At 40.4% G+C, this 18,980-nt stretch overlaps 1 protein-coding gene across 1 annotated transcript in view; it reads right to left on the bottom strand.

Annotated features, from left to right (window-relative positions):
* Window positions 1-2,426: 2,426 nt before the first annotated feature.
* Window positions 2,427-18,980, bottom strand: part of GTF2F2 (general transcription factor IIF subunit 2) — a 135,148-nt gene continuing 118,594 nt past the window's right edge. Inside the window, exons 7-8 of the mRNA XM_052650098.1 lie at window positions 16,822-16,965; window positions 2,427-3,934 (exon numbers count right to left, since the gene is read on the bottom strand). Coding sequence (XP_052506058.1) covers window positions 3,815-3,934; window positions 16,822-16,965 — 264 coding nt within the window. The 3' untranslated portion in view covers window positions 2,427-3,814. The remainder of the gene's footprint in view (window positions 3,935-16,821; window positions 16,966-18,980) is intronic.

Genomic DNA, 18,980 nt, shown 5'->3' with positions numbered 1-18,980 from the left:
CCAACAAAATCAGATAGAAGCTGTTAATTTTCCTATGATAAACCACCAAAGACGTATACCGTTGGTCTGTCGGGTGTTACATCGTGCTACTGTATAATGAGTGGTGGCACCTGCTCAAAGGAAAGGAAGTAAGAAGAAGAAAGCATGGGAGTACGAGAAGAAAGGTAACGTTACAAAGTGATCTCTGATCCCTCCTCTTACATACTATGAAAAAGATACTAGGCTTAGAAGCATGCACTGAACTGTCAAAGTGAAAACTGAACCAAAAAGATACTCGGCTTGTCACCTCTTGGACCATCACACAAATGCCAGGGAAAATGGCCAATACGCCGAGACGAAAGGCAAGCTTTCAGCAAGTGAAGTCTGAACGAAGGCAGCTACCTTTCAGCTGGTGCCATAGCTAGTGTCTTCCCGTCCCATTCCACTTGATCCTGGACGCGCATGGAGCTCGAGGAGTCCACTGCAACGCTGCACACCCTACGTGGGTACTTGAAGTGTAACAGGGATTAACAGTTAGTGAGAGGAGCCTGACTTTAAAGGAGATAATGTAACCATGTCCTGTGGGTCAGGAAGGGCTGGGTGTCTGGATTCAAGCAGGGGATGCCAAAGACCACTGGTCACCACTTTGATCGCCTTTTTCCTGGTTTGGAGGTAAGACGAGGGGAGGTGGGGGAGACTCATGGGCTTCTGCGAAGGTATACTCTAGCATTGACTTTATCCCCAAAGGGCAGAATTCTCCTAAAGAGGGACTGGTACTCATGATAATATGTTGGGCAAGAAATGGTTCTATAAAATGGACATTATCTACTTCTCCGCGCTAATTCTTTAAACGAGAGAGTATTTTAGAGCGTTTGATACATTGCCAGGCACTGTTTCCTCTTATTTTCATTAATATGTACCAATGGTGATGAAAATGGCTTCAAAGAAAATGTGATCACAGACCATCAGGAACAACTGCACCTCTGCTGAAATCCAGGAGAGCTGCTGCTGATTCCATAGAGCTAAACTGGTTTACTTTTTAAAGATGTATCACTTTGGATGCTACTGGTAACATGTGATTTCAAATCTTTCCAATGCCAAGCAACCACAATCTTACTACATTTTGTCAGTTAAAATATCCCCAAGGTGTGTGCACTGGTTGAGTTTAACAATCTCATTGATTACATATGGCCTTCCTGTTATCTTACGATGGGACATCTTACCAGGTGTATCCCCCTCATCAGCCTTCCTCTCTCGCCATCTCACAGTGGTTATAAGGGTTTAGGATTTTTGGCTGCCAAAACCGTGTTTATCAGAGCAACAGAGTCCTGAAATAAAAGAAAAAGGGAGCCCAGGTGGAAGAGAGAATCTCCTTCTTGACCAACAGCTGCATGTTTGTACTAAATAAGAAAGCAATTTCAAAAAATTAATCAGGAATGGCACCAGTCTACCACCTATTCTACCGAATAGATTTTAAGTATTTAAGAGATAAGATACTGTCAGTGTGACAAGGTACAAGGTAACTAAAACAAGCTTAAGAACCAAGTTGGCAGAAAATAACCAAAGCACAGCTTTAGATGAGACGAAGTTGCCCTGGCAACTCTACCAGCAGCAAGTTCTGGCAGGCGCTGCCACTGCAAAAAACAAAAGGCCGGGGTAGAGGAGACACAGGTCTGTTTCAGAGCAGTGTCATACATCCGGAAAGACAGGTTTGGGGGAAGATATATCCTCTGAACAAAGCAAATAACAGGTGTCCAGAACCCTCGGCTATATACAGATATGCTACACCATTACCCATCTGCTTGCTTACACTGAGCCTTAAGTAACTGGGAGTTGAAAGATAATGGAAGGATGGGCTTGGTGGTCCAGCGGTTACATCTCCAATGCGGGGGGTGTGGGTTCAATCCCTGACTCGGGACCTAAGATCCCACATGCCTTGCAGTCAAAAAACCAAAACATAAAACAGAAGCTAAACTATAACAAATTCAATAAAAACTTTAAAAATGGCCCACATCAAAAACAAACAACCAAACAAACACCTTAAAAAAAAAAAAGGAAGGTAATGGAGATACAATGTTTGGTTACTGCAGCACAGTAAGGCAGGATAAGACAACTGGAGGGGGGAGAGGGGATGGGACCACCTTCCTTAGTTTTATTTCACTGGGAATCCCAGGGCAAAAAGTCTAACGCACTGGTCTCAGCTTCAGCATTCTGCTGCTAAAAAATCAAATAATACAGGAAAATATTTATCTCAGTGAACAGACTATTTCCAGGATTTGTTTTAATTACATAACAAAAAATTTTGGCATTTGCTGTTGCTTGGTTGTAAGCGTACTGAAACAGCTGACAAAATTAACAAGTAAAAATAAATTCTTAATTGTGTTTAGTTTGCTAAAGCTTCTTTCATTTTGGTGATCTTATTCATGGATATGCTTTTGGATGGTTTTTCCAGTGGTCATGTATGGATGTGAGAGTTGGACTGTGAAGAAGGCTGAGTGCCGAAGAATTGATGCGTTTGAACTGTGGTGTTGGAGAAGACTCTTGAGAGTCCCTTGGACTGCAAGGAGATCCAACCAGTCCATTCTACAGGAGATCAGCCCTGGATTTCTTTGGAGGGAATGATGCTGAAGCTGAAACTCCAGTACTTTGGCCACCTCATGCGAAGAGTTGACTCACTGGAAAAGACTCTGATGCTGGGAGGGATTGGGGGCAGGAGGAGAAGGGGACGACAGAGGATGAGATGGCTGGATGGCATCACGGACTCGATGGACGTGAGTCTGAGTGAACTCAGGGAACTGGTGATGGACAGGGAGGCCTGGTGTGCTGCGATTCACGGGGTCACAAAGAATCGGACATGACTGAGCGACTGAACTGAACTGAACTGAATATATAACATTTTGTGCTATGTAATACCATGGACAGGTATTGTTTTTATTTAAAACTAATTAAAAAGAAAGACAAAAGAAACATTTTCATTCCCCAGGAGCTGACATTAACCTGTTTGTCTGTACACATCAACCTTACCCCTACAACCCTCCTTTAGGTGGTAAACAGCCTTTGTCACACACTAGTCAATATAGGCTTGCTGAGTGTGCAGTAAACATCTTTGAGAAGCTTACGATGGGGGATGTATATCCCGAATTGGAAAAGCATTTAATTTCTAATTATTTTAAAAGAAGAAGAGAGGAAAGAAAGAACAACTGACCACGACTTTTTCCAGTTCTCAGGTCACTGTCACTAGGGTAAAGTAAGCTAATGATGAAAACTGCTATCTTGAAAAAGAAACAAAACAAACTGCTACCTTAGTACACACCCAAATGCTATACTTTCATTAATATGTGCAAATATGAAACACAACCACCTGTTTAAAAAAAAAAAAAAAAAAGGACAGCCTTGCTCTGTGACAATTTCAGAATACGGAACTTTTCTTTAGTTCCTTTTCAGAATTTCTGGAGTTGCCTACTTTTTTTTCCTGCTGTGCCAATCACTTTGGATCTATATCACTTCAACTCTTCATGCAAAGATGGGGAGTCCTCATTTAGAAAACATTTCCTAATTTTACATTTGAAAGTTAACATTTAAAAAGAAAAACCTTTAAACTCCCCACCCCATCATGAATAATCTGGTTTAATACAAGCATATAAATAAAGGTGTTCTTTTTCCTCAAAAATCATTTAAGCAACTTTACAAGAATTATTGTTTAAAAAATTTACCTAGAGAAATTAAAGTACCAGTCATTTCCCCCCTATAATAGATAGCGCTCAAGGATTCACACATCAGGGCTGTCTGCTCAGCTCATCATCCTTTAGTTCTGTTAGGCGGGCTTCCAATCTTCTTAATCACTTTTTTCTTCTACTTGATAATGTCTGTATTCTGGCTTCAGTTCCCATGTGTTTTTGTGGATCCCTTTTACATTTTGAACACCAATTTCCTTTAAGATGTCCTTCAGGTATGACTGAAAAACAGAACCAAAATAACCTTGACAGATGAGATAAAGAAGGCAGGAAACAAAAATATAAAATAAAATGATACACCAAACTACATTTACAAGTAACAAAAATTATGATTCTGAAAGCCCCATTAGATTTCTCTATAATGAATTTCAATAAACTGCCTTTTTGATTATCTGTATATAATACATGATAACTGCACTAAATATGATTATTTGCATTAAAGGGCTTAGAAGTCCTGAATGCCAGCAGCCTTGAGAGCTTAAAAAAAAAAAAGAAGAAGAAGGAAAGAGAGTTTAGAAGGAAATACATTTGCTGATACTTAATTTACAAGTATACCAAGTGTAATGAGCCCCCGAGTTCCGTGGTATCACTGAGTTCACAGTCAGACAGGGTTATTCTTGGATAGGAAACAGTCATTTTAGAAGCAGGAGCATATGTTATTTTTCTATGAAGCAAGCACATGACAGACACCCAGAATTCTCAGTTCTAAGGTTGAGTTCTCAAATTTGCTATTGGGCCACTTGCTTTTCTTGTATAATAAGGTAAGTCGTTAGGTATGTTTAATATTGTTTGTATCACATGGCCAAGGTTGCCTAGACAGAGGAAGGGAGAATAAGATATGTTAAAAACCCTGAGGGCTGCAGTTTTCCTGGGCTTGGGTCCACCAAAGGATAGGGGTGAGAAATGACGGAAGTCAGAACTCTGGATCATGGTATTTCAGGCACCTGAAAATTCAGGTATTACCCAAATGATCACTAGAGGCATGAAAATGATGGCTATGAAAAATGTAGTACCAAACCCCATCTTTGCTTGCCAATGCCCAAGGTGAAAAAGCATTTCACTATAAACCAATACAAATTACCGTACTTCCTTCTTGGGGAAGAGAGAGAAGTTAAATGTTTAAAATGAATCCCCCGCCCAACTATACAACCAATGAGCCTAACAAGAATTTTTGTGTGTATGCTTCATAGAACCAGTTACAGGTACATTACAGTGACTCATCCCATTGATGGAAGATGTAATAGGATATAAATTTTTTAATTTATGGAAACGAGGCACTAATTTTTAAAGTGGCGGATAACAGCTTGATAGTGTTGAAGGCGGTGCCTTTCTCAAGTGTGATGCTAGATTACCTGCACCAGAACTTCATGGGGGCCTGTGAACTAAACCCCACTGTAGGGCGAGTCAATTAAACCTCTGGCGCCAGGCATGGGAAACTGCAATTCACAAGCCCCCTGGAGCCTGACTGAACTAAAGTCCACAGCAACTGCTCAAAAGCTTCTTTGGCTCTAATGCTCTGAGATCTTGGGGTCCTTGCAGTGTTATTTAGGTTTCTGACTCTCACTGCTGCTGGAGAGTGTGTGTTAACCGACACCACCGAACACCACCTTACACTGATGGGTGTACTGCTTTACAGTCTCAACTTTTATTTAGGGGTCCCTGGTTAGCACTGGAACTACATACAGGTCTCTCAAATGGCCCGGACGGCTCAGCTCTCGCTTGAGCGGCTTCCCCACCCCAGCAGGTGGCAGCAATGAATCGGCGGAGGCCTGGGTTTCCCCAGGAGGAGGCCGGCCTGCCTGCCTGCCTGCCTCCCACGCCTTCTGTAGCTGGCTCCAAGGAGGGACCCGTGTAAATGAGTCAGCGAGTTACTGAAGCAGGCTTCAGACAACCAGGTAATATGCACGCCTGCCATCTGCTACTTCAGATTGCATAGAAAACATGGGACACTGTTCATAAATGACTTTCTAGTTAAACAGGATTCACAAATGGAAAATGACGGGATGGGCTTCGGTTTTCAGTTTGGGTGCCATGAATGATTTCTTTGTAAAATTCCAAAGAACGGTTTATTGTGAGAATGGCTAGACCCTGGGTGCAAACAATCATACAACTGGGGACACAGTGCAAGCCTCAAAAATGAAGAGACCAGGAGCCAGGAGCACTGTGGCTGCCAGATAGACACTGTCTCATCCTCAAGCCTACCATGCCCGTGTACATAACCCGGATACAGAAGATGAAAGCCTAGAGAGGCTAAACACAAAATACTGAGTGTCTTAAGTGTACAAATTCAGTTGCCTTCACTCTCATTTTATTGCATTAGTATAATAAAGTTAAGGAGTTTTTTTAATACGAAGATGCCACTCTCTCTCTCTCTCTTTTTTTTTTAACAATAAGAATGCCAAGACATAGTCAGGGGTCCATTAATTTGTCAGTTAACAAGATGGGATTAGGGTCATGGTACAGAACCCTTTTCTGGGGTGGGAGAAGGGGCAAACTTCGCAAGTTTGGCAATGTTCCAAATCCCAAACCTAAGACCACTCTACTAGAACCAGCTGAATTAACTTGGCACAAAGTATTAGCAGAAAAAGTAGTAGTGACCATAGAGAAAAACAAGGTCAGAAAATCCTGGAAGGAAGGACACAGGTAAAGAGCAGTGAGATTATGTCATTCCTCTGTTTTAAAATGTTCTCTGACTTCCCCTTTGGCCTCCAGGTTAAATTCCAAACTCTGGTGCAGGCATCCACCCAGGTCTGTCTTTTCCCTTTGGCCTCCTCCTCTAACACCACCTTGGCCAGGCACTGGCCATTTCTGTGTCCGCTTGCTCTTGTTCCCTGCCCTTTGCTTTCCCTGTAAGGCTTATCCCCTTCCTTCAGATCAGAACTCATTCTTTTAGACTTGCTGCAAATGTCATTTTCTCGGAGGAACCTTCTCCAACAGTCCCACCTCTCAGATCTACACTTCACGCTGTGTGAACTTCCAGGGAGAGCCCTCACCGCATCAGAGCTCTCTATGTGCATGTCTGTCTCTCCCATCAAACCCTGTGCGGCCACCGCAGGGCCTGACTGCACGTCAGAGGCACGGGGCACACGAACGCTGAATGAATCGGGTATGCTTCAGAGTTAAGAGAGGGGCGAGGAGGGTTTGGCTCTTGCAGCGGGGTGGTGGTTGTTGGGGGGAGATCACTTAGAAGGCCCAAGGGAATAAACTCCGCTAGCTCTCGCTGCTTTCCTTTGTCGTCTCACTACCATACAGAGCAATGGCCTGTTTGAGAAATAAAAATTGGTAAAACTGTATTACCTGAATCTGAACTTACTACTAACATCTGTATTGTGGTGTTAAAACATTATTGAGACAAAGCCAACTGGGGTGGAAATTTTTAAAGGTTTTTAGCAGGACTGACGATTAATTGGTAATCGGACTTCCCTTTTAAAAAAATGTGTATCTTCACACTTAGATTTATCTGAGGTTGAGTGGCACACAGTCCGTTTTCATCCTCATAGAGTTCACAGTTTAAGATCAGGGTGTGTATGGGGGAAGCAAGGGCATGTAAGCAGGCAACCATAAAGTAAGACAGAAGCTCAGGAACAAGGGCACATATGTAGGACATCATGGGAGCACTGGAGAGGGGCCGGAGCCAAGATGCTAGGTTTTTCGAGGATGGACATTTGATCATTTGAACTAAACGGCAACTCTGTGCGGAGACCAAGGGGGACTAGTTCTCCTCTTACCGTTAAATAGTCCTAAACACTGATTCTGCCATTTAATCTTTTGCCTAACCACTTGTATTTTAAACAAAGGATTCTAGAACTGAGAAGATCACCTTTATGTCACAGGATTGGAAAGATTTCTCATTACCTACTAGGGGCAGTTTGGCGGAACAAGAGCTGAAATAATAAACTGGCTAAAGTCCAGCAAGTCTTCATAAAAGAGAATGTGTGGGGGCGTATTTACAGCAAGTCTGAATGCAGAGAAAAAAGGGAGAGAACATTACAGCCTCCTTGCAAGGAAAGGCAAGGCACATACTGGAGCCCAGAAGTCTACTGAGTAGGATGTGCTATGCATTTGTGGATCAAGACGAAACTGTGGTGGCCAAAAGGCTGGAAATTCACACATCAAATTCCTGATTTCTCCCCCAAGATCAAGACAAACCTAGTTACAAGGCACAAACCTAGTCACGGTAGCCTATTTTAGCTTCTCTTCTTCACTCTCCTTATCACCTTCCATTCCTGCCATTTTTCATATCATCTTTTCCTCTACTGCAAATGAAGGATTTATCTGTTTCATTTCATCATAAAATTTAGTGTTAAGCATTACCACAGATAATAATGAATTAACTATACCTAATTCCTAAAAGTTGATTAAAACATTTATCTTTGACAGAGAGCTGATCATGAAATAATAATGCTTTTAGGTAAGATAAAGACTAGACTTCTCATCACAAAACAGTCCCCAAAGGCTGGAGTGAATGTGTATTACATAAATCTATACCAAAAGATGGCACTGGTTAACACAGTCACCAAAGGGAAACGGCTTATACGCTTTTTATAAACTGACCCAGTGGCAAGGGCATCCATGATCAGTTCTGTGATCATTTCAAAGTATCACTTCATATTTACATGATTTTTGTATGATTGACTGTGACTCCTGTAAGCAAGGTTGACAGAACAGAGGACTTACTGATGAAGATGTTAGTGGCTCCAAGGCACAATGTTCTTTCATTAAAAAAAAAATTAAACAAACTACATATTATGCATAAGCTGTGAACAAAGGCAACCTATGTCTTCTCTCCTTTAGAGAGAACCCTGAAAGGAGGAGGGAAGACGGTGCTGAGGGCTTCTCTGGCACCTGGGCCATCTCAGCGTTTTTCTCCCCTTTTCCTGCTGGCTTCACCTCTGTTTTTACACTAGTCTCTGTCCTGTCTTCCTCTCAGGGTCCCACAGGCTGCATTCCTCCCTTTGTAAAAACTCTAAGGAGTACAGAGATGATGGGTAATGAAATGGTCAAGCCATAAACCCTACCCACCCCACAGCCCTCCCTCCTTAATCCAAACTCTAAAAAAGGAAATTTATTGCTGCATTAACATCTGTATGCTGGTAAATCATCTTACTTTCAGTAACACTTCATCTGTCCAGTGGTGGCAAGTGACTCACACGCTTACATATTTCAGATAAAGTTTACTTCCTTTGGGCCAAAACTTTGAATTTTAACTATGTTTAAAGATATGCTTTCTAAATTGTATTAGTTTATTGGTATGCTAAACATAAGTTAACCTTGGAATACTGCAAAGTATTCCAAGGCTCGGATATTATGGCTACCAACTGGGGGAGAAACAAACATATATACATATAGTTAATGTTAAAAAGGTTAATTAGAAAAATACAATCAAAAGATATTCAAAACTAGATAAAGATGAAAAAAATTCCTACTGAAATATAAATATGAATTCTTGCATTTAGAACTACAGAAACTAACTACTAGTGCATTTGGTGTGATGAGCAGTTTAGCTATTTTTATTTTTTAATTGGAGGAAAATTGCTTTACAATGTTGTGTTGGTTACTGACTGACATGTAGTTTAGACTGTACAAAGAATAAGAAGATATCAATTGACATAGTCATTATTAGTCCATCTGAAAACACTGCTAGAAATTAAATGGCAAGCAAGAGAGTCTTCAGGTATTTATTTTACCACAGACAATTTTTAGAAAATTAGCTAGCATTCTCGATGATGAGGCATTATTCGCCCTTAATTCGCCCTTAAAATATATGGAATAGACAGTAAAGTTTTACTCTAACGCAACAGTATACAAAAGCTCTTGCTGCCTAAGGATTAAAAAAGGACTGATGGCAATCGGGCAGTTCCTCAGTTAAACGGAGTTACCAAGTGACCCAGCAGTTCAGCTCTCAAGGGAAATAAAAATATGTTCACACAATAAGTTGTACATAATGCTCATATCAGCCTTATTACAGTAGCCAAAAAGAGGAAACAACTATCTATGGTGAATGGATAAACAAATTGCTGTATACTCATATAACGGTACATATCTGGCAATAAAAAAAGAAAATACTGACACATGATACAACATGGATGAAACCTGAGGAAACATTATGCCTAAATCAGAGAAGTCAGTCATTAGAGACCACATATCATATGATCCCATCCATATGAAAATGTCCACAACAGGCAAATCTTTAGAGACGCAGAGGAGGTCAGCGGTTTGCTCGGGCTGGGGAGAGGGGTGGGTGCACAGGAGTAATTGTCAACAGGTCCAGAGTTTGAGGGGTGAATAAAATGTTCTAACATTGGTTGTGGCAGTAGCTGTACAACTATGTGAATATATGAAAATCCACTTAACTGTAACTTTAAAAAAATACAACTGTATTGAAAAACAAGGTTTTAAATTGATGAGAAAAAAAAGACCTCTCTAGCTGACAACAAATTAAGATAACACCATTTTTTATGACCAAATTGCCACGGGTAAAGTAAAATTTCCAATTAACAGTGGCAAGCTCTTTGGATCAGTCCATATGGACTGGAAAATATGATGGAATTAGAATATCCGTCTTGGCACATTCTAGAAGGAACGCTGTCTGTTACAACGCAGAACTGAAGATGGCCAGCCAGGCAGGCACCGTAAGGTTTTCTGCCTACAGGTGTATCCTCTGGGATCAATTCCCCTGATGAGCTAGAGAGACCAGGAAGCTTCAGACACTTATCTAAGCCCACAGGGTAATGTCTTCTCTTAGGTAGAGACCAACACACAGAAAATGACTTCTTCCCCAAGATAATTCCCACAAGACGGCAAGCCTGAAACAAGTGTGGCCTTCCAGTTTGCTTTAGGGACTTGCTTCAGGGATAAGGTAACCGGGAGAAGGCAGCTAATGAGCTTAAACATTTATTTTTTACCTCTTACCTTTATTCATTTTACTTTAAAATCAAATGGGACTGGAAATGTAGAGAAGGAGATTTTTTGGGTAATGACATTTCCAGAATAAATACAAACTGTATGGCCTACTGCTTAATTAAAAACTCTAAATTTGGTATGTAGATAATGCCCAATTTTGCTTACTGGGAGCCTATGTCAGACACTGCTTTTACCTATGTAGTATTTCATATAAAATGATGACTTGATTGGTTATATTAACAAATTGACGCCCCCAATTTTACCTCATTCAGAATTAGGTAAAAAAATAAAATAAAATAAAAAGGCTGAGACAAATCATAGGATCAATTAAAAGAGAAAATGTTACCATATCATAATAAACTTGGTAGCAAATCTATTAGTTATTAGAACCTTCTCTTCATAAGGAAAGCATTAAAATTTTATAAATGCATTTAAATTTTATCCATTTATATTCAACATAGTTAATAATTTATTTTAATAGGACATTTCATACTCTAAAACTTTTAAGTAAGGCTCAAATTAACAAGATAGCAAATAATTATTTTTCAGCACTACACTCTAACCAACTGAATTAACCAGCTGCTGCAAATAATTATTTTTTAAAATGGAAGTTTCACAAAGGGCTGTCACTAGTTAATATGCTTTGCTGGGCAACTGGTAGTCTTTTTAGTTTTGGTCATACCATTTGAAATAAAAACTTCCAGTTATAGAAAAAATGAAGAGAGAAGTGAAAGGAAATATGTGAACAGAAAGGAAATGATAAAGGTTCGGGGGGAAAAAAGAGAAAAGGAATCACGTAAAAAAGGAAAAGCCTATGTCAGAACAAGACATATAATAAAAACACTTATTTAGCAGTTCATTTGGGAATGAATTTTAAACACTGAACTTCAAAAAACACAGGTTTGTTTTTTTTTTTAATTGGAGGACAATTGCTTTACAATGTTGTGTTGGCTTCTGAGAGGAAAAAAAAAATGCCCTGTTTTTACTTGGGTCAGGAACTGAATGAACTAGCATAAAGCTTAGATTCCATTTTCCATGTATATGGCTTAATGAGATGATTCTTAATAATACAGAAAATTTCAAAGCAGTCTGAGAGAGAAATTAGCTCCCCACTCCTGTCATTAAAAAGGGGTTCCCATTGTCAGAGAAGCATTTTTTGAGTTTGTCTTTGAATATACACACGTGTCCAAACAGAAGAAGCGATGCAGTAAGGCTGGGCTCAGGCCACTAGGAAACTCCTTCTCTGGGACTATGACTGAACTGTCTCTAAGATCACTTTCACCTTTTACGATTCTGAGCCAGAGAGGTGTGATATGTGTGCATCATACCGTGTGACACAGACATCATGAAGAGAAAAGAGGAGTGCACGTCTGGCTTGAGCAACCTGGGGCATGGTGGTGTTACTGCAGCGGGGCAGTCTGGGTGGTCGGGGTTGGAGGGGTGCAGAAATCAAGAGTTCTGTTTTCAACAAACTAAATCTGAGGTAACAGCAAATGACTACGGCTCAGCAGGTGCTATTTCTCTACCAAGTAGTGTGGCACAAGGGTGCGAGAGGCAGTGGGCCTGGCCGATGGACGGTCCTGCCCCATCCTCTTGGCTCAGGAATGAACATCCAACCCCTGGTGGGGCAATTAAGATCTTCCCTGAGCTTCTGCTGGAATAATCAGGGCAGACATTCTCTGTATGCTTCGAGGCTGCTAGCTGTGAAGTGCTTCAGGAGGCCACTTTGTCTACCACATGGCTAGATCCTGCCCGAGCAGAAAGACAACACCCAGGAAAGACATAACGATGAGGAGAGATAGGGAGGGATGGGGTGGAACCGGGCTAACTAAATAGCATTAGTAGCTAGATCCAGCCATGTCTAAAGCAAGATGCATTCCTGAACTTCTCAGCTACAGGAGCCAATACATTGTATTTTTGCTTAAGCTAGTTTGAGCTCAGTTTTCCTTTCTTGCAGCTGAACAAGTCCCAGCCAACTGACAGGTCTATAAGAACATATGCTTGTAAATAAACTTTTATCTTTTGACAGGAGAAATGCTAAGTATATCAAATTCTTTAGCCACTTTTTCCCTTTAAAAAACATTATCGTCTTTTATCTTACTGATGCCAAATTCCACTTATTTCTATTCAGGCCTGTCTGGAAACAAGCTCTGAGGATCAGGTTAACATTACCTTATTGCTGCACTGGCTTTATCAAAAGCCTATTTTGGGCAAACGAGCAACGGCCTGTTGAGCATTATTTAGCACTGGGCAACTTAAGCTTATGGGTACCAAGCTGCTTCAAAATCAAAGCCATGCAAATCTTTGCCTCATTTTTCTTGTTGATGTGAACTTACTTTATAAAAGCATGCAAATTGTTCAATTACACACTCTGAATTAAAAGGCAAATGGTCCACTGGGTCGACGTGATTGGGGACTGCTGATTTACAAGGGATCATCAATAATTAAAGTTCCCTGAATCTTGCCCTGAAATCAAATGGACACAGAGCACAAGGAAATGAAGAGGTTCAGTTACAATTAGAGCTGATTGCTGATGACACTTTAAACAGAAGTGGATGTCTGAAGAAACCCCGGGAAAGGGGTGCTGTGCTGGAGAACAGGGTGCTTGGGCTCATAGTGGTCTTGGCAGTCTGGGGTTTCAAAGGGAACAATGACATAAAGCTTCAAATGGCTTGAATTCCTGAAGGAAATGCTGCTATGCTACAATTTTACAGATACAATAAAATATGAAGAAAGACTTGACATAACACATTTAAGGTAAAAGAGCAAAGATTGTCAACAGAGAAATAATAGGCTTCCTTTGATATTTTACTTGGGGGGGGGGGGGCTAAAGTAAAAATTTAAAATGCATGAAAACACTCCTTTAAATGGATGCTGTGTTTCTGACTTTTTTTTTAATCAGTTACCAGAGCCTGGCCTTTTAAAATTGGCTTATTTGTCCTTAATGAGTAAGTTTAACTCTCTGACTGCTTATGCAAGTCACACACTGGTGAATAACGGATACAGGCTGGCCCTTAAGGGCAGTTTCTCTAATCAATAATTTCGCTTGCAGGAGTGAAGGTTTTTAGGAAGAAGACTATAGAAGGGAAGGAACTGGAAAAACAAGAAAATACTTCAGATTCACTCAGAATGTCAAAAATGACATCCTAAAGGTCAGAAAGCAGATGGTAACTTAAGAATATAGTAGTGGTGCTAATAACAAAGAGGACTGTTAAAATGAGCACATCATGGTCAGAAACCTGGCATCAAGAGAGGCGCTGGGGGCCATCAGAAAACCAGAGCATGTCATTAAATGCACTGGCTAAAGAACTCATCAACACCAAGAAGACCTCTTTTCTTCCATTTTACACAGGGCTCAAAAATGTGTTTAATAACACTAAGAATAAATATTAGCAAAATACTCTGCTGTTGACAAATGCAACTTTCATAAACATTAAAATTATTACAAGGAACCTATAAACTAGGTATTTTTAAGACAAATTTACAAAGTATAATATTATACACATTTAACTTGAATATATTAGTAAATTTTATATTAAGAATGTCATAAATCAAGTAAATTAAATATTAAAATTATATAACATATTAAAACATTAAATGCACTCAAGCACCTGGGACTATCTGGCTAAACGGCAGGACTGGGACGTGACCTGAGGTCCTATTACTCCCAGTCCTGTGCTCTTTCCATCAGGAAGTCTTCTTCCTGGATCACTGACTTTCATGCTGACACTGGGGTCCTTCATTCTCCTGGTACTGCTCAGACTAAAATCAAATTAATAAGGGTGTACTGAAGCCCATTAGTACAGACCGACTTATGTCCTGTGACCCTTTAAAAAGGGAGAATTACCTACACGGAGGAGAGCTGGGCTCTAGCCACTTTCTAGGTCAATGGGCTTTGCCAGCTTGGTTCAAATGTGAGTGGGAGATGGAGAGGAGGAGATGGAACAGGAAAGGGAGAGAATCATAGACGGAGCGCTGGGAGGGGTCACGATGATTATCCAGTCCAGCTCCCTCAGTTTCAGCGACGGACGTGACTTCTCCAGATCCCACTGAGGTAAATGGCAGGACCAGAGCCCATGGTGACCACGTCCAGTCCTATCCTCTACACGAGAGTAACTGCAGCTCCGGCACTCTCTGCTTTACTGAGACAGTTCTTTGTACCCCGCTCCTGCCACAGACAACAGGAGGTCTGTCAAAATCCACCTGAGGAAAATACGCTGGTCCTAAAAGGTAAAGGATGTCACCATCTCCTTTTCCTTAAATCAATTTATCTAATATTTACTGGATTGCTACTATGTTTGTGTTGTGGAATGTATGAATATTTAGGGATGTGAATAATATACAAACCTGCCTTCAAAAACTTAATGCTTTAGAGGCAATTTAGTCCCTAAATAATAAAACTACTATAAAATAATTCAGTTGCTAGATCAGTGGTTCTCAAGCTCTTTGAGGTTCCCAGGTTCTCTGAGAATCTGACATAAACTACAAACCTGCTCCCCAGAAAAATCCACACATTTCTGTACATATTCAGGGGGTTGCTGGATCTCCTAAGCCTACTGACCATGAATTAAGAGGTTCTGTTAAGACAGTCACTGAGTTCCACCACATAAAAATTATCTGAACAGCCAAGACGGAGAGAAAGCTAGTTATTCTTTTTCTCTGCTGCAAAATGAATAAACTTTAAAAACATTATGTCATTCTCTGTGAAGGCAAAGAAAGAGCTTTCCTTAGTACTTATCTGAATGTCCCTCTACAAACACTTATTTTCCCACATCTAACTGTGTGTGGGTGTTTTATTCTATGAGACTATGTCATTTGCATCCAGAATATCTGGAATAGCCTTTTCATGTATATATAAAAATACAAAGATAAACTTCATTAAAAGCAGAAGAAATGGAGTTTAGCTTATGAATTATTCTATTTCAAATTTTTTAATCTAGCTTGGAATGCTGTTTCTAAGGCTTTGATGCTGAAGGGAGTGAAGTCATTAAGATGAGTTGATAATACTGCCAGCACGAGCACTTTCCTTCTCTTTGGTTAAAGAAAAGTATTTAGGTCTTTTGGAATTCTAATTTCTTTCTTAATGAAATAGTGAAAGGATGAAGTGTAACAGTAAAGAAATCTCTACAGAAGTGGGAAACTGCACCATCAATACTGAAGTTTCAGAAATAATTTCCTGAAGCTTTGAATACATTAAAAAAAAAAAACCATGGAGCCATTTATGTTAAAATATTTTACAAAACCGGTTATCTTGTTACATATGCTGAAGCAATAAATGGAGCAGTTAGAATTAACATATTCTTTGGTATCCTGGCAAGGTGGATAAATGATAAAGGAAAACTGGGTAAGAGGACAAAAATAAAGGGGTTTCCACCTAATTTTTAAAAACCTATAAGTAAAATACTGCTATAATTCAATCTGACACTTTGCTAAGCTTAGGTGTGAGAAAGCTAAATGGAAGGAAACGTGACCCAAAGACTAGAGAAAGGGTTTCAATTCCTTGTTTCCAGCATTTTAAATGGATCAGAAACACAGATTATTTGCAGATAGGTATTAATACAAACATCTGGAGAAGTGATTAAAAAATGATTATTTATAGAACAAAACTTTTCTAAAACATCAACTTATTAAAAATTTCCTTGAAAATGGAGACTAGGCCAACCCAAGCATAATCTCAACAAGCACTGAGGCTCTACAGCTCAAGTTTGAAAGGACCTAATGTTAGTGCTAGATGATTTAAAAAAAAATCCACAGAGAACAGTTCACGAGACAGGGATACACACTCACTGTGAAAAAACAGTGACTCTTAAAGTTGAGCTTTTCTAGAGGGAGGCAGAAGAACAAACGAAAGACTAGAAATGCTGTAAACAAAGAGACTTCAGGCTTAACGCCAAGGGTCAGTCAAAAGGAGGACAAATCCGCCTCGTCTCCATACGAACTACTGATACTAAAGGTATTTAAAATTCAAACAGTGAAGCTGAGAGTAAAAAAAGAAACAGAGAGAAAGGAAGAGAGGGGAAGAAAGGAAGGAAGGAAGGAAGGAAGGAAGATTACGCGGAGGCATCTTTTCCATGCTGGAACAAAACCTGCCACCAGCATAGGTGCAAGCGAACATACTAATTCACAATATGCTTCTCTTCAGTAAAGCCGTGTTAATGAAGCTGATTTAAACCCATTTAAAGGATCAGTGTGAGCATATACATACCACAGGCTGTTTTGTGATGTCCACCAAGTCCTTCAGGTTATAATACTGATGCTTCTCAAAAGCTGAAAACAGCATGTCCAAAACGTGTTGTTTATCAGCTCGGGCTCGTTTTCCATCTTCTTTCTTTTTCCTTTCATATTCAATCTATGTGGAAAAAGCAAAAATCCCGAACGCATCAGTTCAGCGTGCTCACTCTGAAACCCAGGGACTCTTTTCCGTCCTCCACTGTTAGGTATTAAATCGCAAGGCAGCAGGTCAAAGAGTGGTGGTTCAGTACCTGTGGCCTTCACCATTCTTAGGGCTCCTCAGACCTTTACGGCTCCAGGAAGGTTAGTGCCCACCAGTAAACCATTTTCACTGTTCCCTAAAGCTTTATGTAATGTGTCCATTTCCTCCCCCAAAGCCCATCTTCACAGAAATCACATCATGTGGATCACAAAGTCTATTTGCAACTCTTTGTTTTTGATTACCCAAGTGGAGTCGCTCAGTCGTGTCCGACTCTTTGCAACCCCACGGACTGTAGCCTACCAAGCTCCTCTGTCCACGGGATTTTCCAGGCAAAGGTACTGGAGTGGATTGCTATTTCCTTCTCCAATGATTACCCAAAATACAGTAAAAGAGTTTATCTGCTCGATGCCATTTGGTAGGTAATATCTTTCAAAATGACAGTTTTTCAGGGCAGGAAGAAGGCTGAGGGGCAGGCAGATCAGATAATAGGTTTTCTAGGGAGGAAAAGCTTGGGAAATCAAATCTTGGTAAAAAGCAAAGAATAAGGGTGGTGACAGGTGGCCTTTTCTCCTCCCAACCCCATGACCTCCTTGGACTTGCTTCTTCTGTAAAATGAAGTAAGCAATGGCACAAATGGTGTTACCGTCCCGTGGTTTACAAATGCATATATGTGTGCATTTGTAAAAAAGTTAACTCTTTATTGAAAACATGCAATTTGCTCACATTCATGTCAGTTGATTAAGCTTTTCATTTTTTTTTTTTTTTCAAACTTTATCTTGATAAAGCCTCAGAAACTTGTTAGAGGACAGGTATATATACACTGTAGGGCTTCCTTGGCGGCTCATGGTAAAGAACTCTCCTGCCAATGAAGGAGATGCGAGTTCGATCTCTGGGCCAAGAAGATCCCCTGGAGAAGGCAATGGCAACCCACTCCAGTATTCTCGCCTGGAGAATCCCATGGACGGAGGAGCCTGGTGGGCTACAGTCTGTGGGGTCGCAAAACAGTCGGACATGACTTAGCGACTAAACAGCAACAGAGACTGCAGCAGCCCACCTGGTCAATAAAGCATCGGCAGGCCGGGTAAAAGCTGTCGGAGAACAATCTTTTGTGCATCAGCAGAATTACTATGAGAGAGAGGCTAGCTTCAAAGACAGAGAAATGCATATCAAAACGTACAACTAAATTATGTACAAATTCCAGCTTCATATAGTTAGGCTTATTCTCTAGTTTAACAAGAGAGACGTAAAAAGATAAAATCTAATTTCTATTGATGTTAAGACTAAAAATAGACCTTAAATATAATCAGAGACTTTCAAATTAGAGGCAAGAAGTAACTCTGACAACTCTTTCAATAAATAAAATTAGGAGCTAGACAAGGAGAAAGAGCTAAATTGAATGTCTTAATTTTTGTGATATGTATACCTGGAGAGTAAAACTTGAAATCCATTCAGCTCCTCAATAGTTTAAGCATGGATTAGATGCTTGGTGTTGCACTAAAACTGAAGAAAACAGTGACCCACTCCAGTATTCTTGCCTGCGAAATGCCACGGACAGAGGAGCCTGATGGGCTACAGGTCACGGGGTCACAAGAGATGGACACGACCTAGCGACTGAACAACAACAACAACTGGACTAAAATATGGGAGTAAATCAGCTACTCTCTTTCAAAAGGTATCCCTTTCTTCAGGCTCGCGTATTAAAATGTATACAAAGGGCCTTGAGTGTTTTAAATGTAGTAATGTAGTAAAGGAGACCACAGAGTTACCTAGGACAACTTTATGATGTTGGGGAAGAAGCGTAAATGCAGGGCACAGACTGTACTGTTGGGGAGGAATGAACCCCAGCCCAGTATCAGGTGGAAAAATGCACTTATGGTCAAAGGCAGAAGTACAGATTCTGCCCCAATTCTGTGAGAAAGCAGGCTGCAGAG

This window comes from Budorcas taxicolor, chromosome 12 (genome assembly GCF_023091745.1).
Source record: "Budorcas taxicolor isolate Tak-1 chromosome 12, Takin1.1, whole genome shotgun sequence".
In the NCBI taxonomy this organism is placed as follows: Eukaryota; Metazoa; Chordata; class Mammalia; order Artiodactyla; family Bovidae; genus Budorcas; species Budorcas taxicolor.
This window is presented reverse-complemented; position numbering and strand designations above follow the sequence as displayed.